Source organism: Ambystoma mexicanum, chromosome 2p, assembly GCF_040938575.1.
Source record: "Ambystoma mexicanum isolate Mex_15411 chromosome 2p, UKY_AmexF1_1, whole genome shotgun sequence".
NCBI lineage: Eukaryota > Metazoa > Chordata > Amphibia > Caudata > Ambystomatidae > Ambystoma > Ambystoma mexicanum.
In genome coordinates this window covers 663,885,939-663,911,243 of record NC_090923.1, presented here as the reverse complement: position 1 = coordinate 663,911,243, position 25,305 = coordinate 663,885,939, and the positions used below count along the sequence as shown (strand labels likewise).

Below are 25,305 nucleotides of genomic sequence, written 5' to 3'. Positions count from 1 at the left end.
GTCAAACGATTGGAGTTCAGTCTAAGACCCAATAACAAACACAGGCATTACAAAACAAAAAGGTATATTGGCAATGTCAGTCTTGTATTTTGCCAAATCAGTGTATGGTTGCATTGCAAAACTGGGCAAAAAATTGAACTGTCAACATTGTCACTGTGCGGTGCTTGTGAAACTGGGAGTACACTGGGTTGGTCAAACTCTGAATATACTGGGGTTGTCAAAAGTGGGCATGCTACCAATTGGTAGCATGCAAATTGTGCAGACTGGACCTATACTGGAATTGGGAAAACTGGAAATATGTGTGATTTATATAACTGTAGCAGTTTACTACAATGGGGTATACCGTGTGTCAAACTGGGTGCCCCCTAGAATTACTGTCATGCCAGGATGTTCATGGATACATTGTACACTGAAATATGTTTATTCATTGTGCAAGTAAATCATTTATTCTCAGTGTCGCCGATTAATGCTCCAGGTGTTCGTCCTAGGTGTAAACATGTATAAACTACAAATGCTCACATATTTTAATATGATCCATTCTAGACATTTTGCTATTAAACAGTCAGTTTTTAGGGTGATTTAATCTAAAATGTTGTACCCTGTAGACCATGATGACAAAATGCATTTGATTTATGTTACACAAATGGCATGGCCAATTACAATTTTTTTCTTTTTTTTTTTAACAGTATTTTGTACGATGTTAGGGAGAATTCTCAGAAATGTACTTATTTCCTTCTACCTTAGAGAAGCCCAGCTTTTCTGCTGGACTTGGGGACTTTATTTGTATCCTGGAGAGAGTGGGACCTTTCTCTGGTGGCAGTGGTTTACTTTTTCCTACCATTGTGTGTTTTTACCGCAGGATGCAATTGCAGCTGCAGTAAAGCACCGATGGGTGCCCAGTTTTTCAAAAAGGTCCCAGTCTTTTTTTCCTGGCCATTTCTTGTTGGAAAGGTCCTTCTTGAGATTTACTCTGCGCGCCAAACCACGTTTTGTCAATTTGTTCGTTTTTGCCTTTGGCGGGATTCACCAGTGAAGCCCGTCTCTGGGTCCAGCAGGGCAGGAAGCCAGGTAGGTGGGCAAAACTCCCTGTGCTTAGTCTCCTTGGTTACATGAATGCACCCAAAGGTGATTGGCAGGCCGGATGTCCTTGGAGGACAGCCACCCTGCTGTGTGAGTGACAGCTAGGCTGCAAATGAATGGGAGAGACTTGCATAAAAAAGCAAGGTCTTTTGCAAGCAAGTCAGAGTCGACCACCGGATGAAGGAATCCGAAGAAGAACTTGGAAGAGAAGCCTGCTGCAACTCCTGGACCGTTGTTTGCCCGGTGAAACCCTGCTGCAGTGGCGAAGCTCTGAATTTGCCTCGACTAGAGAAGCCCTGCAAAGGATTACTTCTCACCCTGGGTTGGTGGGACCAATCGACCCCAAGACAAACTCAACTGGAAATCCTCTCCTTGGTGGCTGGACTTCCATTGTTGCTGCAAGAACCTGGTGCCAGCAGGGTGCAGGACCACCAGAATGGAGTACATTGTTTTTAAGTCGGAGATGAGCTACAGGCAGGGTCGGATTGGCCAGTCGGACTTTCGGCACGTGACCGGCTGAAATCGTCCCTGGAGAGTGGGGGCCAGTTTCTGGCCATGCCTGGGCCGGTTGGAGGGAAAAAAAGGAATGGTTTTTATTTTCCTTTTCAAAAAGCCTTTCATCCTTCTTAAGTCGATAAATGAGTACCAACACAGGTTGGGTGATATTGTATGCATATTTGTTCTATAAAAAAAAAAAGGTAATTAAAAAATAAATAAAAGAGCTTAAGCATAACTGCTATACAATAACATATCATTTGGCCTTGGACGTCTGCTTAGATTCACAGTAATTTGATTATATGGATCCATACACACAGATATTAATGATACATATGGTGATCCATTCTTGTATGAAATGTATACCACATTAGTGAAATCATAACCACAATTTTCACAGTGTACCTAGGAACAATGCTATTTGATGCCACTTCCAGTTTTGTCAAGGGTTGAAAGGTCGTGTTCATCGCTTCCAAAGATGTCACTTTGGGGTGGGGCCACATGACATCACTTCCGGTGATGTCAGTTCAAGGGTCGTGAGGCGAGGGGTGGGACTTTTCTTTTTGGTGACCAGGCCTATTTCTCGTCTCAGTCCGACCTTAGCTCAAGGAAGATTCTCTGAACTCCCTTGAAGCAGGACTAACCAAGCCTGAGCCACAATGCCGGACCGCAGAAGCAAGGAAAGCCCACAAGGTATCCGAGAACCACAGTGGTGCTATTCGTGAGAAGCTGAACCCGCGAAGTGCTGCTGATCTGAACTTTGCTGATTGCTGCCACCAACCTTCAAATCATAGTGCAAGAGTCGCCAGACGTCCTCCCTCTTGTCCCCACGACGGAGGCCCAGGAACAACAGAATCTGCCAGACTACAACAGGAACAGAAGACAGCTAGAACCAATTTCCTCAGACCTAAGTTACTGTAAAGTAAGGGGTATTTACCTCTTGTTGTGTAGCTTGCTAGCTCTCAGTTGAGACTAATTTGCTGCCTTTTGCAGAGTTGCTTGCAACGTTGCCCATCGCAAGCCTCCCAACTTGTGGCCCAACAGTGATTTCATTTTCAACAAAACTCTTTTGTGCAAGACTTTTTACTTACCTTCAAGAAGTGCTTCAGGTCCCCTAGACTTTGCTCACGTGACATTGGCTGTCCTGACTCCCTGAAATATTCTTCTAACCTTTGAATGTGTTTTAACTATCCCTCAAAAAAGTCATACATTCTTAACTTGTATAGCTAGCAAAGGGTTAATCTACATTGCAATGGGGGGTTCAAAAGCGCTTAACTGTTTGAGAAACTTGCTAACCATGGTTTCCTTCCTTCCTTCCTTCCTCCCTCCCTTCCTTCCTTCACCTTTTCCTTTTGAAACCAAACTCAGTATTGCTCTAAATGTACCCGTGATATATCAATGTCCACAGTGTCCTAGTTACTGAAGTCACCTCAGGGTGTAGGGAGTGTCTTTGTGCCATCCCAAAAGGGTATCTACTGATTTATTGAAACTGAGAGTGTGCATTTATGAGTATATTTAAGTGTTGCTCCCTTCTAAAGAGGGCTTATTCAAACTGACTGGTTAAATTAATAAATAATTGTTTAATCAATAAACCTTGAGTAGAAGTGTTATTTGGATACTTGTCACTGTGAAAGTCTATCTTATAACCCTACAGCTCACATTGACCCCTCCTGATATAAGCCTGGCTGCTCAGCCACTCTACCAACTTGTGTAGTACATGCTTATAGCAAAGGTTGGGTCAACTATTGCCAAGAGGACAAAGCTGATGTAGTCTCCCACAGGGTACTGCATACAATCTTGCGTAACATAAGCATTGATGTTGTGTCGATTGTTTCATGTACTTGAATTGATTATTTTGCGAGGAGGATCATTTAAATGATATAGTGATGAAGACGACGAAGAGTGGGAAAAAAGGTTCTGCTCGCTGCCGACATGTTGCAACTTGTGTCGACTAGACGACAGATGAAAATAGGGACAACACATGTAAGCAAGAGAAGGCTGTTTGAAATACTATTCGGTTTTTTATACAAAGTAATTCTGTATGACTGAATTATCATATAGATCAAACATGCTACATTATTCTGTCTGAAAAGCCAAATAGCCCCCATGTTCTATCTGAATGTTGATCCAGTCCTACAACACTAAAAGTGAGGATACTGTTTTTTTATGTGCATGTCAGGATGCAATGCCATAAAACAACATGCATTAGGGAGAATTCTCAGTTCTGTGCTAATTCCCCTCAACCTTAAGAGACCCCCAGCTCGTTTGCTGGACTTTAGGACTTTTTAATTTTAACCCTGGAGCGAGTAAGACTTTTTAACCCTGGAGCGAGTAAGACTTTTTTCTCTCTCGTGTGTTTTGACCTGATTTGGATTATGTGTTTCCTCTGTTTTTGGAGTCTGACAAACTCCATAGGCATCTATTTTGTGTATGGGGACACACTGCACCTTTAGGTGCAGCATCACAGATAAATCCTTTAGATTCATCATAAGGTATTAATACCTTTTCTTGTGTGAACTAAATGAAATTGACTTTACTTACCTTTTCTCTTTGTAGGTCCAGCACACATCTTCGGTCGAGTGCTGGGGGTTACCTAGTAGCCCCTTATCCTACATTCTCATGTAAGATTTCTTTATGTTGTCCTCACTACTTTAAATGGCTTGTGGCAGTGTTTAATTTTCCTACCATTGTGGTTTTCTACTGCAGGCTGAACCCTCATCTGCAGTATAGCACCCAAGGGTGACCCTTTTGTGAAAATGGCCCGGCCTTTTTTTTCACCATTTTCTGTTTGCAAGGTTTTTCTTGGGTTTTACCCTGTGCGTTGAGCCAGGTTTGAGCCCTTTGTTCGTTTTGTCTTTGGCGAGCTTCAGCCTTGAAACCCGCCTCTGGTGTCAGTGTGTCTGGAAAGCCAGTCCCGATTGGCTGGCTGTCCTTGGCAGGACAGTCACCCTGCTGTGATTGACAGCCTAGGCTGTGCATGAATGGGAGAAACCTGGTTGAAAGGCGAGAGTTTTAGGACTAGGGGCAGAGTTGACCACTGGGAGAGAAACCCAACCAAAAAAACTGAACAACGCTTGCTGCATCCTAATGGACCTTTGAATTGCCCGGTGAAGCCCTACTGCTGTGCTGAAACTCTTCATTTCAACAGAGAAACTCCAGAAGAAACAACTTCTTCCCTTAGGTTAGTGGGACCAACTAACCCTGAGACGAACTCCACTGCACCCTCTTCCCAGACTGGCTGTACTTCTTTGCTGCTGCAGGAACCGAGTGCCAGGGGTCGAGAAATCAGTTGTCGAGTGCAATGTCTGAAATTCGGCCAGAAGCTCCAGAAGCAGGACAACCAGAGCTTGAGTCCCCTCACCAGAGTTATGTTATGTGATTTGGCATTTATTTATATAGCACTCTATAGATCATTGGTATGATCTCAAAGCGCTGGTGGGTTGACCACCCTCAGGGACCATAGTCCAGGTCAGTCGAGAGATTAAGGTGTAATAGGATGCTTGGGTACACCGATTATGTGTGCAGCTGATGGGAATGCCTGATAGTAGCTGCATCCTAGCATTAGGTGTGGTGGTATTTGATATCAGTTGAAAGTGAGCAGTCTGGCGATTGGTCACCAAGGCTGGGTTTTGGCTGTGTTACGCCTGTGTAGGAGGCTTATGTGTGCAGCTAGGTCGATTTTCATGGGGTATAGCTGTGTTTATCAGAATGTTTAGGTATTCATGAAGTAATGTTCGTACGTGAGCAGCTAGGCCAAAATTGATCAACGGGTGTAGCTGCGCTCTATTGTGAGATAGTGTACAGTAGAGAGTGAGCATAGTGATAGGAGAGGCGAGTGTCTGGGCGGAGGTTTGAACTAACAAGCACACTATTCCAGATTTCAATTGCAATTGCTGCGTTCAGAGTAAACTTATTAGCGACTGAATAGGCACATTTGGTGGCGTCACTGCTCAGGGTCTCTTGGACAATTGTCAGCAGGTTGCAACATCTCGGCAGCCTTCGATGGTCTTAATCCGCATTATGGAAAGAGACAGGTTTGTAGAGCTTTGCGGAAGGCCATGCAGTCTTGGGTGTGTCAAATATGTGGGGGGAGGGAGTTCCACAGAATTGGGGCCAAGGTTGAGAAGGTGGATCCTATGATCCTGACAGAATTAGAGGTTGGAATCACTAGAAAGAGGGCAGTGCTTGATCTTAGGGTGCAAGATGTGAGTTAGGGTTTTATCTTCTCTTGTAGGTACGTTAGGCTGGTCTTGTGCCCTGCTCGGTGTGTAATGCGTAGGGTCTTGATGGTGGCCCTTTGTCTGTCTGAGAGCCAGTGGAGGGTGTGGAGAGCGGGTGAGGTGTGGTCTATGTCCCAGGGTGAGGAGTTTGGTGGCAGCGTTTTGTGCTCTTTTGGAGTTTGTTGAGTTGGTATGCTGGTGCTCCCAGGTATATGGAGTTCACATAGTCCAGTCTCGACATAACAATAGACATAACAGTGGCAAATCTGTTAGGGTAGGAGAGGTAAGGAAAAATGTGTCTAAAAAGTTTGAGGTGATAGTGACAGCAGTTTGAAACATTGTTGATCTGATGGGAGAGGGTTAGGCCAGAGTCCATGGTACAGCATAGGTTTTTTACTTTATCGGAGGGAGGGCAAAAGGGGGGGCAATGGGGCCGGTTGTTGAAGAAGGGCAGTATTGCCGCACACCATGATTTCAGTTTTATCAGAGTTCAAGAGGAGGTGGTTACTGGTCATCCATCGGTCAAGATCACAGAGACAAGGTCCAAGGTCAGGACGAGGGTTGGTGCTTGTCTTGGGGATTCTTAAGATAATTTGGGTTATGTTAGCATAGTTGTAACAGGAGAGGTTGCATGCGTGGGTGATTCCTAGTAGAGTGATCAGATAGAAGTTGAAAAGAATAGCAGAGGCATGCGCCTTGGGGTACTCCAGTGTTCACAGCGCGAGCAGTTGAGACAAAAGGGGAGAGGGAGGCGATTCGTTTCCTCTTGTTGAGGAACGAGGCAATCCATTTGAGTTCCGAGCGATGGATTCCTAGTGAGTGGAGGCGGTTAGGGAGGATTGAATGATTAACAGCGTCAAAGGCTGCAGAGAGATAGAGGAGAATCCATGCTGCGCAACACTCAGAGTCTGCTGTGACCATGAGATCATCCGCGATTGAGATCAGCGTTGTTTCTGTTCCCTGTCGAGGTCTGAAGCCCGATTGTGCGGGGTCAAGGTGTTTGTTGGATTCTACAAAGCAGCTGAGCTGGGAGTATGCAGTCGGTCAATGAGTTTTATGAGAAATCTGGTGTTGGAGATCGGCCTGTAATTCTTAGGATCAAGGGGGTTGAGGGATGCCTCTTCTAGAAGTGGCTTGACATGTGCCATTTTAAAGGTTTCAGGTAAGATGCCAGAGGTAAGGGAGTCGTTTAGTATGGCTCTTGCATGTTCTCCTGCGCAGGTAGAGGAGAATATTTCTTTCAGAACGGAGGCGGCGCAGGGGTCGAGGGGAGACCCGGAGGGTCTGTTGGCTGATAGTAGATCAACAAACTAGTCTCTGGAAATGGGTTTAAAAGAGTTGAAGGTTGGTAAAGTGGGTGTCGGGCGATGGGATCAGGAGGGGTCGGTGTAGGGTAGGGGTTGATCGAGGACAATTTGGTGTTAAGGGTTGCCATCCTGTCAAGTGCAGTGTTGTAGAAGTGTATCGAGAGGGAGTCGCAGAGTGATTGTGTGGGAGTGCATTGGGTAGAGGTGCAAGTAGGTTTCAAGAATTCAGAGATGATCTTGGGGAGTTCTTTGTTGCTGTTGCCACAGTTCAGAGTTGGTTTATTGTAAGAGGCTTTTGGGTTTTTCGGATCTCGGATTTGTAATTACGGTGGAGGGCGAGCATGGATCTGCTGAGATCGGTTTTAGATGCTCGCCATTTGCGTTCAAGAGAGTTATTTTGTATTTTTTTAATGTCCTCAGGTGGGGCGTGAACCATTTGGGGTACAGTCCTTTGCGTGAGGTTGCAGGGGTTCAGAGGAGTTAGTGCTTCTTTAAGCCAGGAGTCGACGGATTCAATGGTTAAGGGTCTACCACAGGACGGTGTTGCAGGAGGACGGAGTAACAGGGCTTCGGCAAGGTTGGGGAGTACCTTGACTTTGTTCCAGCATTTGTGATCAAAAATGGGGGTAGGGGACGCTGTAGGGGGTGAGGCTGGTGTGTTGATATAGAAAGGGATGGCAAAGTGGTCTGTCCAGATAAGTAGTTTGGAACTGCATATAGAGTGCAGGACCCAAGGCGTGAAGGAAGCTCAAGCGATATCCGCAACGGTGCGGTTTACCGTGCGCTGAAACCACAAAGGAACAAGTTACTTACCTGTAACTGTTGTTCTCCAGCATGGGTCTGGCATGGATTCACATGCTCATGATTATTCTCTGTCGTCAGGCTGGGAATCCTCGGCAAAGAAAAAAAATCAGTTTCAGTTTCGTTTCTGAACGGTCTTTCTCCTAATAACCAATCACTGGTCTCTGGGTCATACTACCCCCAGCCAATGACTGCCCTCTACCTAAGCCCCTCCTCTGGCAGCCATCTTCGGATTTGGTAGCACGTAAAGTGGCAGTAGGACCAAGTGAAGAGCCGCAAAGAGGTAGGAGGGAGGGTTTGCATGTGAATCCATGCCAGACCCATGCTGGAGAACAACAGTTACAGCTAAGGAACTTGTTCCTTCTCCAGCATGGGGTCTGGCATGGATTCACATGCTCATGAATACAAGAATACATAGCAGTACACACATGCACAACCACGGGAGGTGGCAAGGCTCAACATTAAGCATTTCATCAACTCAACATTAAGCATCTCTTACCTCCTCACCAGGACCACCTTCAGGCGAACAGGTTGCGCAGCACTGCCTGGCCAACTCTGGACTCCTCCCTGGAATCCTGGTCGACACAGTAGAATCTCGTGAAGGTGTGCGTCGACCTCCATGTAGAAGCCCTGCAGATGTCCAGCAGGGGCACACCAGATAGGTACGCTGTGGTAGCATTGATCGCTCTGGTCAAATAGGCTCTCAGACGGCCAGGCAACGGTCGGTTTGCCAACCGTTGACAGTGCATGATGCAGCCGGAGAGCCATCTGGAAATGGAAGCTTTCGAGAGGGCCTTCCCTTGGTTCACAGGTCGAAAGTTCATAAACAGCTGTGATGTCTTCCGAAAACTCTTGGTGCGGTCCACGTAGAACTTCAGCGCTCTAGCTACATCCAGCGAGTGCAAAGTCCTCTCGGCCGGCGACAAAAGCAACGGGAAGAAAACAGGTAACACCAAGGGCTCGTTGAGATGGAAGTCCGACGGCACCTTGGGCATGAAGGAGGGGTTCGTCCTCAGCACCACCCTTGTCTCGTGGAAAGTCAGGCTTGCAGGAGAGGGCCTGGATCTCTCCCACTCGTCGTGCAGAGGTGATGGCCACAGGAAACGCTGTTTTCCATGACAGGAACTTAAACATTGCCGAATGCAGAGGCTCGAATTGCGGCCCCATGAGCCTGGTCAGCACCATGTTGAGCTCCCACGCCGGGGCCGGAGCCTTCACTGGCAGGAACGATCGGAACAGTCCCTTCATGAACTCCTTCACCAGGTGATGGGACCACAGGGATGAGCGCCCCGGAGTTCAGGTGTAGCGGGAGATAGACGCCAGATGGATCTTGATGGAGGCATGGGCCAGCCCCGCCTTGGCCAGCGATAGCAAGTACAGGAGCACTTGAGGGGGCGTAATACGCAGAGGGTTAATCTTCTGTGCCCGGCACCAGACAGAAAACATCTTCCATTTGTGTCCATAGCACTTGAGAGTTGAGGACGCCCTGGCCTTTGCAAGCACCTCCTTGCAGTCCGCCGGGATATCGTACCCTCCAAACGCTAGTGCTGCAGGAGCCAGACCTGCAAGTTTAGCGACCCCGGGTCGTGGTGGAGGATGGCGCCTCCTTCTCTGGAGAGGAGATCTGCATCTGTCGGCAGTTTGACTGGGGGGGGGGGGCTGACATGTCCAGAAGGTCCGGGAACCAGATCGGTCTCAGCAACACCAGTGCGACGAGGATCATCCTGCACCAGGACCGTCTTGAGTTGTTTGATGAGTCGCAGCACCAACAACAATGGTGGGAACGCACAGAGGCTGGGGAAACCTGCTGGCGAACCTCTGGCACTTGGTGTTCATCGCCGTCGCGAATAAGTCGATCTGGGGATTGCCCCATCATTGGAATAGCAGATCCACTTGATCCTGTTGCAGTTCCCCACTCGTGGCACGAGCGTAGCTCCCTGCTGAGTGAGTCGGTGACAGTGTTCTTTATTCCTGCCAGGTGGAAGGGTACCACAAACATCCCTTCGGCGACGGCCCAGTGCCACAGATCCTGGGCCTCCTTGATAGGGCTGGGGATCTGGTGCCTCCCTGCTTCCGGATGTAGAACATCGTGGTGGTGTTGTCGGTGAAGATCCTCACCACCTTGCCCTTGAGGGACGGAAGGAATGACCCGAGGTCCCAGAACACGACTCGGAGCTCCAGGACGTTTATGTGTAGTGACCTCTGGGAGCCAAAGGCCTCCTGCGTGGAGATCTGCGGTGTGCGCTCCCCATCCCTCCAGGGAGGCATCAGTCGTCACCTGATGTGCCGGGGTCTGGAAGTCCATACCTGGCGCGAGATGCGCGTGGGTGCCCCACCACCGGATCGCTTGGCGGAAGGTCTCGTTGATCGAGATCCTGTCTTCGAAGCTGCCCGCTGCTTGCATCCAACGGGCGTCGAGGAACTCTTGCAGTGGAAGCATCCGCAGCCTGCACAGGTGCACGAGGTAGATGCATGAGGACATCATGCCGAGAAGGGACTTGATGGGCCTCACCCTGGCCACATCCATGGTCGACAGCTGTTGCACCTTGCCCAGGATGGCCTTCGTCCTTTCCTCCGAAGCAGAGGCCAATCGTGCCACTGTGTCGAGCCTGGCTCCCAGGAACAGTGCGACTTGCGACGGAACCAAGTGTGATTTCGTGAAGTTGATGGAAAATCCCAGATCCGTGAGCAGCTAGACAGTCTTCGCTGTGTGCTTGACGGCGAGTTTTCTTGTCCTTGCTCGGATGAGCCAATCGTTCACGTAGGGGTAGACGTGGATCCCCTTCAGGCGCAGCCGCGCCGCCACTAGTGCTAGGCACCTGGGCGCCGACTTCAATCCGAAGGGGGCGGTCTTGAACTGGTAGTGCTGTCCTTGGACTAAGAAACTTTCGGTGTCCTTTTAGAATGGGGATGTGGAAGTAGGCATCCTCCAAGTCCAGCGACAATAGGAAGTCGCCCTCCTGCAGCTGCCCCAGCACATGCTGGAGAGTGACCATCCGTAACTTCTGGGACTTGATGTACTTGTTTAAACGACGAAGGTCCAGGATGGGTCGCCAGCTGCCAGTCTCCTTTCTTACGAGGAAGTATCGTGAGTACACTCCGGAGCCCCGGAGCCTCTTTGGGCCGAGCTCGATGGCTCCTTTCTTCAGCATCGCCCTTATCTCCAGCAGCAGTTGAGGGATGCGATTTTCCTTCCTGGCCACGGGTGGAATGCGGGGGCACTTCTTTAGAAACTTGAGAATGTGCCCGCGGGCCAGGGCATCCAGCACCTATCGGTCAGTGGAGATGGACTCCCACATGCTGACGAACTCCGCCAGCCGGCCTCCCACCGGGGTGCTCAGGTGGGGGCCCGACGCTATGGCCAGTTCAGTCCTGCTTGGTAGCGACCTTTCCGCCTTGGCCTCCTTGACGACGAGATCCTCCTGACTTGCCGTGTCCTCTGTAGGCCTCCTGCGACAAGGAGCAGGCCGCCTGGTGGTACGTCGAGGAGCCGCCGCCGAATCCTTTGGAGGCACCTTGCTTGCCTCCAGAGTTCCGAAAGGGCGGCCGTCGTTGCTGCAAAACTCCCAAGGCCTGCGTCGTCTCCGTGTCGGCCTTGATGGCCTGCAGTGACTCATCCACTGTCTTGCCAAACTGGGTGTTCCCGTTGAAAGGCATGTCCAAAACTCTGGTTTGCACATCCTGGCGGAAATCGGTTGCCTTGAGCCAACCACGCCGGCGAAGGCAAACACTGTTGCCCATCTGGCGGAAGCCGGTGTCAGCAATGTCCGTGGCCACCGTTATGGCGTGGTCCGACACCACCTCGCCTTCCTGCAGGATCTCCAGGGCCTCAGCCCTCTTGTCATCCGGGAGGAAGTCCAGCAGAGGAGCGATCTTAAACCACAGCTCCCAGTCATAGTGGTCCACATTCGCGAGGGCGTTGGGCTCTTTCATCGTCGCCGCCAACGACGACATGACCCGGCGTCCAATTTCTTCCCTTTGCCGTCCGGCGGGGAGGTCGAAGTTGAAACAGTTGCCCCTGCCGCTTTCTTCTTGGCCGCCACTGAGACTACCGAATCCGGGGGTCGGCTGTGCCCTAAGGCACATTGGGGCGTAATCCGGGACCCGGTACTTCTTCTCGTACCGGTATCTCTTGGCAGGGGTCGTGGACAGGTTCTTCAGGAGCGCCAGCCCCTCGTCCCAGATGTCGTCAAGTAACGGGGCAGAGAGGACCATCTTCCTCTTGGCCTCATGCCGTTGATAGAGGAATCCTTCCTTCTTCTGTTCTTTGGGGCAGAACTGGAAGAGCTCGGATGCCCTGCCGATCATGGCGTGGAAGGAGCCAATTTTCGTCGGGCAGGGAGTCCCGAGGAGGTGGTGATGGAAGGCCTATCCCGTCGTCACCACCGTCGTCATCCGTCCCCGTCGTGGCCGTCTCTGTTCATGTGTCATCCCTCGGATCCGGGGAAGGAGATGAAGGCTGTGAGGGCCGCGCAGGCTGGAAGGGCGGTGGGGGATGAATTCTCTGCTTGCTTAAGAGGGCTTCCTAACGGTCCAGGCTCCACTGGGTCGTCCGCTGGGGGTAAGGGCAACCTTGTCCTTATTTCTGTACACAAGGCCTGGATCACCATCAAGATTGCTCCTGAGTTGTCCTGTGGACCAGGTAGCGACTTCGATGGGAGCTGCGGTTGGGGAGTGGAATCCTCCACCTCCAAGGGAACCTCCTCGGCACCACCATCGATTTCTTCGTCCACCTCGTCGGGATCCCTCCTGTGGGACCGGACCTCCTCGAACCTCTTGTCCAGGATCTTCACGACTCTAACCAGCTCCTCTTCAGAGGCTGTATCCGTGTCCGTGATGATCACCGCCCCCCCCCCTTCTTTTTCCACCGGGGTTCTCACGGGGGTCTTATCGATGGGTTGAAAAGAGGATTCCCTCCGCGGTGGTAGGGAAACTCTGAGCCCGAGGTCGCCTCTATTGGGGTAGCCTCCACAGGCTTTGCCAGGGCCGCCACGACTCCCTCGATACAGGCCTTAGCCAGGTGAATCAAGGCCTTCACTACTTTGGACGCACTTGAGGCCTTCACCTTGGGGGGAGGGTCGCCGCCTCGCTCCCCCTCGGCTATCTCCGTCGGGATCGACCGGGACTTCTCCCGAAGCTTACCCGGGTTCTCTGACTTCCTCTTCCCCGAGCCAGAGCGTTGGCTCGTGGTTGATGGCGTCGGTGAAAGTGCACCCTGCCTGGCAGCCGAGGAGCCCGACCGTTCGGCACTCCCGGTGCCCGCAGACTCACTGCGCTTTGCCTTTTGTTGGGCCCCCGTCGCCGGGGCGCCCTCAAAGGTCTTAGAAGACCGCTCGGACCTCTTCTTCTCACTTGTTGCTGGGCTCTTCCCCTCCAGCCAGTTGTTGAGGCGGATCCGCCAATCCTTCATGGTTCGCTCCGACATGTTCTTGCAAAACGCGTAGTCCTTCTCCACGTGCATTTTGTCTTCGTGAAGGCAGTAGAGGCATCTAGAATGCTTGTCCTCCTTGAAGACATTCTGCAATCCGCATCCAGGGCAGCTCCTGGACAGCTTGGATCCGGGCGACGTGCTCCCTTTGTCCTGGGCAATGTCCATGCGAGGTAGGCCTCAAAGATCTTCCGGAATACCCCAAGAAGCGGAACTCGATGAAAACTTCGCCGTTGAGGGGCATAGAAAATTCTGAAACGTGTCCCCGTTGATCGGAAGTAGAAACGGTGGAGCTTGAGGCTCGATTGCTTGAAAAAATTAGATGAAACTCTTTGAAAAAAATCGCAAAGCGCAGTAAAAGCTCGAGAGCTATAGCACGAAGATTCCCAACACTTGAATGTGCGGTAAAAATCTGAAGATGGCTGCCAGAGGGGCTTAGCTAGAGGGAAGTATGACCCAGGGACCAGTGATTGGTTATTAGGAGAAAGACAGTCCAGAAACAAAAACTTAAACTGATTTTTTCTTTACCAAGGATTCCCAGCCTGACGACAGGGAATATTCATGAGCATGTGAATCCATGCCAGACCCCATGCTGGAGAGGTGCCGCTGAACCAATAGGAGCCCGTAGCTGCCGATGACCTCCAAATTGCTACAGCAGGAGCCCTCCAGACGTCCTCCCTTTTGTCCCCACGACTGAGGCTCGGGAACTAAGGGTCTGCATCGCTGCAATAGGACAGAATCCACCTGGACAACTCTTCTTCAAAACAGAGGTACTGTTTAGACTTGGGGTACTTAGCTCAGTCTCTTTGAGCTGTGCTTTTCTCAGTTGAGACTTGCAGTGGCTTACCCTTAGAGTTGATTTCGACTCTCGTTACCCTAAAAGTGATTTTTCTACAAACCCTCTAACTTTGTGAAAGACTTTTTCATCTAAGAAGTGCCGCAGCTCCACAGCCTGTGTTACAATGCTCCCTGCCGACTCTTCTAGCCCATTAACTTTCATATTGTTTGTCCCTCATAGGTGGTAACTTGTTTTAGACTGTTACTGCTGGGAAAGGCTTGTCTAGATTTCATTGAAAAATTCAGTTGTCCTCCCATATACTGAGAGACTGTAACCTTTTCCTTCCTTAAACATTTGCTTTCTGCAACCTCAGAATTTGCAAAGTATACCTAGTGACATATAAATGACATTACTGTCCTTGTGAAGTCACCTCAGGGTGTAGGAAGTGTGTAAGAAGCATATACAAAGAGTATCCACCAACTTGTTTGATTCTGAAGATTATTTTAAAATATATTCACAGCGTTACATATCCTGATCTTTTTAAAGAACTCTTGCCCATTTTAAAGAACACTTCTTTAAAAATTGATTTTAAATAAATATTTAGAACTGAAACCATGAGTGTAAGTTTTAATTGTATTTGCAAATTTTATTGCTACAGCTCACATTTACCCCTCTTGAAATAGAACTGGGTGCTCAGTAACACTACCAACTTGTGTAGTACAGACCTATACCAAAAGGTGGGTTACCGAATACCAGATAAGTGTTGTGTAGTCGGACATAGTGTTACTACATCAATTCTTAACACAATGATATGGCATGAAGTTATAACATGTCATTTCATGTTCAAACAGAGACTACCAGGCCTGTGCAAGCTGGGAGTACAATAGGCTTATCAGAAGGTTCCATCTGTGGATAATTTTAAGGGAGTCATGTGGATCCATCACAATGCCAACATCCACTCCTGCTCATCCTAGTGCTGGCACAGAAAGTATTTTCAAGATTGCCAGGGCTGGCACAAACACCGCGCTGGTGTTTGTTTCAGTGAGAACTTTGGTCAACATGTCACTGCACTAGTGCCAAGATGAGCCATATTTCATTAGGGCTAACAAACCGAAGTAATTACCCATTTGTACCGATTTTCTCAGCAATGGCACGAAAACAGGAACTGAGTGATGTGTTCGGGATAGCAATAACATTTGTGGGAAATATGGTATTGCATTTACCAGTGATAATACTCAAATCGCACTGATGCTAAACTAGTCCTATTCAGTCATTTCACTGGCACTCCAACCACTGCAGATCCAAACACTGCTGCTGCACAAGCCTTGTGCAAAGTGGGACAAAGCATTGGTGATATGTACGTGTGGGATAAAGTTGGGAAGCAGAGTACTGCACTCAGAGGATGCACCCAGACTGTTACAGGTAGAGTGCATGGGTAGCTGGGATGGGCGAGGCGAGCAGAGCATAAGGAGCAGTAAGGTGGAGTAGTGCAATCAGCGATTGGTGGTAGAACAAGTAAGGTACATGTGCCATGAAGAGGATCCCTGAAGGAAGTGTAGGCAGAGGCCTCACTCTGACATGGCTGCTTGAAAGCCGCCTGGGCCTAGCAGTGCAGCACATGCCAACCTGCCAGAAAGCCAAAAGCAGATACTGCTTGGGTAGGGGCACAGTCTTTACTGGAGCGTCTACTGCCGAAGCCTTGGTGTCTTGTAGAGGCAATACACCAGCATGGACACTATTGGCCTCTCTTCTGATCGGCAACAGAAGGTAAGACCAGTTTGAAGAGGGCAGTAAACGTTAACTGAAAATTAATGTTCATAAGGGCATACATAACATGAGCTTGTAATGATTGGCTAAAGTGGGTATGCTCAAATACGGCCATGATATGCCAATTGGGCGCAATGGAAACTAATAGACATAATGAAAATTGGCTATGATCTGCTAAGTGAGCACACAGTAATTTTATAACTAGACAGAATGCAAATGTTAAAAGGTATTTGTACCACACACCGTCACCAACGGATTTGCTCCTCAGGTGCTCAGGCGGATCTGCAAACAAGGCAGCGGGGATGGGTTAGTGGGGTGAAGAGGGAATAGGAAAGTGAGAAAGTGGTGTGCTGTTGACAGATTCACTTCAGTTTTCACTGTGCGCTGAGCTTTGGTGTGAATATCAGACCGATGCAAGATCTTGGGTGCTGTTGGTGCGATTTATGTGTTGTTTGATTGTTGTTGGGGTGTGGTAAAGAGTGTGCGGTATGCTGAGCGAGAAGTTGGCTGTGTGAATTTTCATGTGAGTTACGTATGCAGAGATTTCAGCATGGGTTAGTGGGTTACATGTCTCTTGGTCCTAACAATTCTTGTTCTGTGTATCCAGTTGTCCTACAGGTAGGCCCATTTGCCACATTTTCCTTTACTGTCCGTCTAATTGTTATGAGTGATGGTGTGGCACGTTCCCAACTGTGTTGTTTTGACCTTAGTGCAATAGGTAGGGGCGTGTCTCGTCCCCCACTCCGATATTGGTGCTGTAAATTAGCAATCACCCACTACCTTGCCATTTTTCTTCTGTCGGTAGCCCATTGTTGTAGGCCAAGGTGTTACTAAACGCACATGAACAGGGTCAATCCTACCAGCCCATCATACCCAGAAGTCTACTTCATATAATGTAGGAGACACGCCATCATAGTTTCAACAAATGGTTTTTAGACAAAGGTACAGACATGATTGTCCAATTTCAACAGAGCACAGAAAACCCATCAAATACAGATATACAGACAATGAGTAATACTGTAACAAAAAAAAAAAATCAAGACTATTCAACTTGAACATTACTACATACATTGTGAACAATGCATTGCCTACTGTTGCATCTGGGTGCAACTAGGGTCCAAACAGTGAGTTTAACAATAGAAAGTCCAAACAGTGAGTTTAACAATACAAAGTGCTATTTTGCACCAACATGAACAGTGTGTATTCTGCACACTGTAACTCGAGGTTGGGAGTCTCCAACCTCGAGTTACAGTGTGCAGAATACACACTGTTCCAAATGTGACAGTAGGCGCATCAAATTCTGAAGTAACAGATTCCAGAGTGCACCTCTGGTTCTATGCGTTTGGCGATGACACTTGGAAATATGTTTACCCTGAGGAGGAGCCAAAGATCTGATAAATTACAGCGCTCACGCCCTAGTCTAGCCTCTGATGTGGGCGTCTGGCTGGTAGGGCCAAAGACGTGGGCATGGTCAAAGCTCAATTCATGTTGATCTGGTAGCCGATAGGCCGGAGGTAGCCAGGGGGCAATTTATGTTTCTAGTGTAAGGTGATAGGAGAATTTAAAAATGAGAATGTTAGCTGGGGAGAAGACAGGGTAGGCAAACGCAGTTCTGCACATAGTGAGGGTGAGCACAAAGCGCCATCTGGGGGGGATATAATTGGCACCAACATGTACAGCCTCAAGTCAAAGCCATACCAAAAAGAATAAGGGAATGATATTTAGGATCTATTGTACCATTCTATAGTATAAAACATTGTGTGTAGAAGAAATTGCCTTATTGGGCCAGGTTATCTTAGGTTTCATTATTACGATACAGGTTATAAAAGCAGTAATGTGGGCTGTGAACGTTTAAATTGGACATGGTATAACCCTGGAAATTAATTCTTGTACGGAATACTCATTAGAGAGCAAGTGTACTTCTGCTACACTGACATGTTAATCTTCCCTATGGGAAATGAGATGTTTGTTCATCCACATAGGTCAACCACACCTCTAGCCAGAGTCCAGAGCTCTGTACTCCTCCGACAACTTTATATTACCTGCATCAACAAATGAAACTATGGTTTAGACTATTCGCATTTTTTCTCTGAATGAACCATTCTTCTCTATTGTTTGGTTTCAGTACGTTGCACCCCACAGATGTACTCACCCAAATGACAGACATTTTCAAGTGGTATTTTGAGTGAGCTCAATGCAAAAATCGACTTTAATGAGTCATGGAGGTTGTAAAAATACCCCTTCCCATATCTCACCTGCTCTTCTGGACGCCCGCTCTTCCCTTCTTTCTCCCCTATCCCCAATTTTAATTATTCTTCCTCCATAGACTACATCTGGTTACAATGTTGGGGACACAATACACCATTTTCTCGGACAAGGTGCCAGTGCCAGATGACAACTATGGAGGTGATTGGTGCATTATAAACGTAAAACAGCATTTTACACGAACGGGCCCTTTTCAGCTGCAATAAAGCATTTACATTTGAGAGGATTGCTTAGAAATAATAAAGGCATTCTTTTAATAGCACAGAGCTAGCTCAAAGAGATCCTGGAGGGGGAATGTTTTGGGCAAGGATGGCAGGAAGTAGGTGGCATTGGTCATAGGGACTAGCATGGCCTAAGGGAGGTCTATGGGTGGGTAAAAGCCCACATGCTATGTGTCCCTCCTCAAATCCAATCTCTCTGGTCTCCACTTCCCTCGTCAATAGTTTTGGCTTGTAAGTAATCACTCCTCTACAATCCATGCCACCATTCAGGATCTTCACTGCATTCAGAATTCTCATATTGTCATAATTCATCAAAGGCATCCGCTCTACAATAACTCAAGGTGCTTGCATTCCTTTCACTATTAACACATACTCCTCACTAACCTCTTGTGCTCTCTGGTCACATATGATCTTTTTGCCACTATTTCACCTCACACTCCACCATCCAGCGCCCCGCCACCAAACCATATTATGTGCGCCATTTCTCTCTACTACACGCCCTTTTCTATCGAGGGATATTTTTCAACATTATAGCAGTCCACCATGCCAGTCCTTTACAGATACCCACCAATAACTAGGGTATATTCAACTGTTTGATGGATTGATATACATTTAGTTCATAAATAATGTTTATGATCACTAATTGGTATTTTTGCCTGCCCAGTCATTCTCATTGGTTTTGCTTCTGAGACTTGCACTCTCGCTCGCTCTTTTCATCTTTTGGCATTGCACCACTCCCTTCATTCCTTGCCACTCACCCGGATAAGTGCCACACCTCTAAATACCACCAACTCAGCTCTCGCCAATTGTGCTTTCCCTTCCCACAGATCTCTTCTCCTTTTCCTGATGTGCACGTTTTTCACAACTACTTCTGCTCTCAAGGTGGGTTTAATCTACATCTAAGGACTCCAAAATGCAATTGAGTCAGGTAAGTACATTAGCCCAAATGAAACAAATGCCCCGAATGTACCTTCTGTTTGCCATGCTGGATGGTGGTGATGCAGCCAGGGTCCACTAGAGGCTTGGGTCGCTTGGCATATTCCTCGATGATGCCCTGCCATTGCCTTGGCAACCCTATGAACTTCTGCTCTTGCTCGTCAAAGCCTGTATGCACTCTGTGCTCAAAGTTGGAGGGTGCCGAGATCTCCACGCGTTTCTTCTTCTTGCTGAACATGGTGAAGCGAAACGGTCAAGCCTGTAAAAGCGAAAGAAACATTTATAATCTCAAGGAACAGGACAGGATCCAAGAAGAAGACAACGCCTTAAAACGTTGTGAAAGAACACCACGACTAAAAAAGGTGGATTTTGATTATATAGGAGCAAGTTTTATAAAGAATATTCCTCTAGAAGGTAGCAGTATACAATTTCAGAAATAAATGTGCATATGGTATCATTGTTTGAATTTGGGCTGTACTAAAATTTCGTACATCCCAAAATGTCAAACAATCATACCATACAATCCCATTATAGGGCCGCTCCCCTTGTTCGCTATAATGTGATCGGGGTTGCAGGGTCTCCCCTGTTTTCGTAAAATGGGGAAAATAAAGTTTTCAACTAAAAGGAATAAGGACCCTGCAGCGCAAGTTCCCATGCACGTAAGCAAAGGGAACCGGTGTTGCAGGGAGACAGGGGAGTCGGTGGCACACTTATTCATACAGGGCGGCGGCTGTGGTGGTTTAGAGGATGTGTACAAACCATACCTGCACGATTACACCGCTGTGCACTTTTCAAATTCGACATTTTCTTATTCGTAATGTCGTGCTGCGGTGTAATCATGTATATCCCCTATAGAACAAGGTACGGCAGACTACCATGACTGTCGGAGTGAAACTGATCCATATAAACATCAGAAGTAAAGACATGCTTCAGGGACAGCACAGAGGTTTACTTGCTGGAAACAGTCTAGTGTGCAGAAGATTAAGTTTCTTACCAATAACTCCAGTTCTCCAGCATTGATCTTTCATCAATTTACATCCTTTGAACACCCCCTCCCCCCCGAGCCCCGTCTTCTGGCTGAGAGTTCTCAATTACCTATTTCCTACATCAGAGTAAAGAAAAAAGTGCTTTTTGCGACTAGTTAGCTTGTTTTGGGTCATTTAGATCCCAGCCAATGAAACGTTGAGTACTCCTCTCCACCCCTTGAGGACATGTTTCGATTCTATTCAGGGCATTCATATACAAAATATAAGCCCATTAGAGCCTTTAGCAGGGCTGGTGAAGGCTGCATGTGAATCTATGAAAGACACCAATACTGGAGAACTGGAGTTACAGGTAAGAACTCCTCCAGCATTGGATCTTTCATAGATTCACTCTCTTTCAATAGACTGAAAAGAAGTGGCTCAGGGGGTTTGTTTGCAGGTGTTCTGGTGTAGCACAATATGGCCACCAAATGTAGTCTTACTGAAGTGTAGGTTATCACATTCTCTGCCAAAGGCAGAAGATACGCGTGGATCTGATGGGGATGTACGTTAAAGGGCTGTAACCCCTGCTACGTACACCCATGAGCAGAAACGCCTCCATTTAAGTGGATTAAGTGGACCATGATGGTCTTGTTACCGGTGGCACTTCCCTGCATGAGGACTAGATGGACAAATTCTGCGAAATCAGGAGCCATGCCACGAGTTGACTAGAGGTCTAAATGCAGTGCACATTCCTGGACAACAGATCTGTTGGGCAAGATTTTCACAGAACTGGTAGATCATCCTGACCTGGGTGAACCCCAGAACGTTTTGCTTTACTTAATACCTCTGTTAGTGGGAACCCTTTTCCACACTCTCAGAATATTTTACTCTTTATGGGTGTCATTTCTTTGACTCTCTATGGTGTCTTTTTAAAAAGTTATCCTCTTTAACAACTTATTGGCAATAAGTGCCTGTTGTTGCTGGGTTGCCCTAGGGGCTCCCCTTTTAACTTTATTTTGCTAACCGTGCGAGAACTACAGTTCCCAAGGGTAAAAAGGATCTTTGGATCCCTTTTACATGTTATTCTGTGAAGCCAGCACCCCCCACCTTATGTGGAGGGATGGGGAGATATTATATCCCTTTTCACATTAAAAAAACTAACCATTCTGTTACAGGGACATGCAGGGACTGCTGGTGGCAGTGATACCATGTATTAATTTGGTGCACCTTTACCGCGGGCTGTGTGCACAGCTGCAGTAAAGGCACTCAAGGTTGCTAATTTTACCAAAACGACCCCGGTCTTCTTTTCTCGCCAGTTTCATGTTACTTGTCCTGATTGGACAACCAGACCGCCCCTTCTTGTAAAATGCAGGGAGAGAATGCAGAGGTTGTGCTGTAGTTCCTGTTAAATACTGCGAACCTGGAAGCTGAAAAGAAGTCTACCACTGGAACTGAAACTTAACCGAAGAGGATGATTAAGGAAAGGCAGCAGAAACGATTTTCAGTGACCGAGAGCCTGCTTTGTAACCGGAGCCTGCTGTAGCCCTTCCTTCCAATAGACATGGGGACTCTGAAAACGATGGCCGTGACCCAGAGCCTGGTGGGGCCCACTAGACTCAAGACCACCTGCATTTTGAGCCATCCCACGCGTTGCTGCGACCTTGCGTTTCTGCAATACTCCAATACTCTGGGACCTCAAGCCACTGTGCGGTGCACGGTCTTACGAATTCCGAAACTCGCTGAAACTTCGTGGGCATCCTGGTGGATCTCCAGAGACACGAATCAAGTCCACAAGTCTCCTCAACAGAGTGCTGGACCTTTGTAACAACGAGAATTCAATCACGATTTTCTGTGCTCCTTGCAAAGGTGCCAACTCCACAGAACCGCATTCAGCCGCGTGGAACACATTGCCTAGAGCCTTCTTCATCGATCCCTGCTGAAAAGTTCCTTCTGGGGTCTTGTTTTCAGTCACCACAACAAGGAATCCACTGACCGGGTTATTTGGCTGCAGACCCTGAAGTCCTCATGCTGCAAAACCTTCTTCAATGCTGAGGTACTGTGTTGGCTTGTGTATGTACTTAGCTTAAGTCTCTTAGGATTTCTGTGTAGTTGTGGGGTGTTTTCTGTGATGGAGAGCCCTCTCATCCAGTGCACCCAGTCCCACTGCTAGAATCCTGTTAGGGTGTCTTCTGCGAAGCCCCTGGGCCCTCTTCTAACTCAGGAAGACTGGGCAAACAAGTGAGTACTTTACTTCTAAGGAACTCTGACTTTTGCTACTTCAGAACCTATACTTGCACTGTCTGTTGGACGCTAGACCCTAGTGACCCCCTCCCCCTCTGCCACTGGGAACACTCATGCTCATAGAATAAGGGAAAGACTTAAGGGATTGGAACTTTTGCCTAGAAAAGAAAATAAGTGTTTAAAAGTTAATTACTTGGAAAGACTTGTTTAGTAACTGTAACTCTAAGAGTGAACAGTTACAAAAGTTCTTACTTACCTTGGATGTGTGATGCACTATTCTTAAAGTATGGTTAACATCTTTTCTTCCTTAGAAAATACTTTGCCATTCTAATAGAAAGCAGAGTGGAGGTATATTACTCACCTGTGATTAGGTTGTGTCTCTTCCCAAAAGTAATGTGTTGGTTTCACCAGATTATTCCTGCAGGGCAATTGTACGAGTGCCCCCCAACTGGGTCTTGCTTCTCCTGAATTCCTGTTAGCCTGTCCAGAATAAGTCTGTATTAGGTTGTTGCCTACCTAAAATAATTGAGTCATTCAGTAAAGTGTAACAATAGTGTTTACTTTACCTGTGCTATCGAACCCAAAGACTGTGGTTCCAACTGTACCTTATAGGTCCAACATCAGTCACTTGTATAGTTGGGAAAGATCTAACCTTGACTCTGTGCGAGATAGAAAAAGTATATGGGTTTTACTTACCTTGAGTTAGCTGTGTGCCATCCAAAAATAAGTTACCAGAGTTACTGCTTATCTCAATTAGTATTTGTATTTAGTACATTTTATATAGCGGTTTACATTACAACAACAACAATACATTAGAAATCTGTGTTTCACGGATCTCAAAAGCACCTGTATTTGAACATTACATCCTAAGGTTTTACTCACCTAGTATAACTTATCACAAAAGTAGGTTTTTACTGTACCTGGAATAAGGGTTGCACTATTCACAAAAAGTATATTGTCCAGTTAGTGGTTATGTGATTTGTATGGAGAGTCAGTGTACAACTGGTAGGGTCTACTGCCCTTGCATTACTGAATGTAATTGTGAAAGTAACCATTGGTTTTTACTCCACGAATAGTTGAGACCTATACTGAATGTGTATGAAAAGGTTTTGACTTCCCTAGAACTACTGTTACGTATTCCAAATAAGGTTTATACTTTGGTCTGTGTACCGTATAGAGTTGTGTTTTTATAATTGTGATTACATATGTGTGATAGTACTTATTTACCCATATATTTATCTGGGCCTACATTTATTTTTTACATACATAGTGTTTGTGTTTCTTTGGACCATTTGTATTACAATGTCATTTGTTCTGATTCTACAGTTCTCTCTCCCCTCCTAAGAAAAGCCTGGCTGCTCTGTACACGCTACCATGTACTCCGGTGGTAAAGCCTTATACTAAGAGTGGAGTCTTGTGCTGCTCAGTTGAATGATTTTACTAAGCCCTTAGTTGGACTTCAGAAAAACGGTCCTAACAAGATCCATTGGCATCAAGCATACCGACTGGACTATAAACACGTGCAGAAGGTTGGAGTACCACAATTGTCTGTGCCAAGCCGAGGGCTACAAGTATGACCAGGCACAGGTGCCTAATGACATTCTCTATCAGTCTCTTTATTGGCGGTATTGTTTGGAACGCATAGGCGAAGATCCCCGTCCACAGGAAGGTGACGCCCGCTACTGAACCCTTCAGGAAAAACCTGCTGCAAAGGCATTGGATATCTTGTTTCATCAGGTGGCAACAGGTCTATCTGGGCTACCCCACAACATTTGAACACCCTTGTTAATGACCTTACATGCAAATGCAGTCCGCTTTCATGCCACTGATAGTGTCCTGTACTGCTGAGCTCATCCCCCCCTTTTTGTTTTGGGCACCTAGTAGGTGGTGAGCTTGTAGGGACGTGTGCTGAATGGCCCAGTGCCATAGCTGTTGCGCTTCCTGCGACAGCTGTCTGGAGCGAGATCCCCTTTGTTTTCTTATCGAATGCATTTCTGTTGTATTGTCTGAGAATTATTGATGCCTTTCCTTTGAGAAGAGGAAGGAATGAAGCGCCGACCACACAGCTTTGAGCTCAAGGACATTGATATGCAGCTGGGCTTCTTACTCCGACCAGTGCCAGTTTGTGGTCAGTTTTCTCAGATGTCCTGCCCAACCAGTTAGGGATGCATCTGTAATTAATTCATCCTGATTGTACAGTTGTCGCAGCGTTGCCTCCAGGGCAAGGTTTTGACTGTGGCTCAACCACTGTAGGTGCCACAGGAGAGCAGGTGGAATTGGTATCTTGTCCGCCCAACAGCCCTGGACTTGTGACCACCCGTCAGGCAAAAACTGTTGAAAGGGCATCATTCGAAGCCTGCAATGTGGAATAGGGGGAAGAGCCAGAGTTGCTTTGAATCTGTAAATCATGAAGTGGATCGTCTGAAATCTTTTGTGAGCTGGTTTGACAAATGAGTGCTATGTGGAAAACCAATCTCCCAGGGAGGTCAATTCCCTCGAGGGCTGCATACATGATTTTTTGTAGTTGATGGCAAAGCCTAGAGAGGCTAACATCCAAACGGTGTGCTGGATGGACTAAACCACTTGACTCTGGGCGGTCAGGTGCGCAGACAAGCCAGTCATCCAGGTAGGGGTAGCCATGATGGCCGTCACTTCTGATGTGCACCGCCACCACAGCCATACATGTTCGATGGTCCCGTTTGCCGATCTGGCCAAATGGTAGAACCCTGAAATGATGATGTGTTTCTACCCCCACCCCCTCGCTTCCCCACCCCCAACTACAAACCGCAGATCCTTTGTGT

General features: G+C 47.5%; 1 protein-coding gene across 2 annotated transcripts in view; it reads right to left on the bottom strand.

Annotated features, from left to right (window-relative positions):
• Positions 1-25,305, bottom strand: part of PAK4 (p21 (RAC1) activated kinase 4) — a 401,050-nt gene that overhangs the window by 211,836 nt on the left and 163,909 nt on the right. For both annotated transcript variants that reach the window (XM_069644235.1, XM_069644236.1), the window contains one exon: positions 19,333-19,557. In XM_069644235.1, coding sequence (XP_069500336.1) covers positions 19,333-19,536 — 204 coding nt within the window. In that variant the 5' untranslated portion in view covers positions 19,537-19,557. The remainder of the gene's footprint in view (positions 1-19,332; positions 19,558-25,305) is intronic.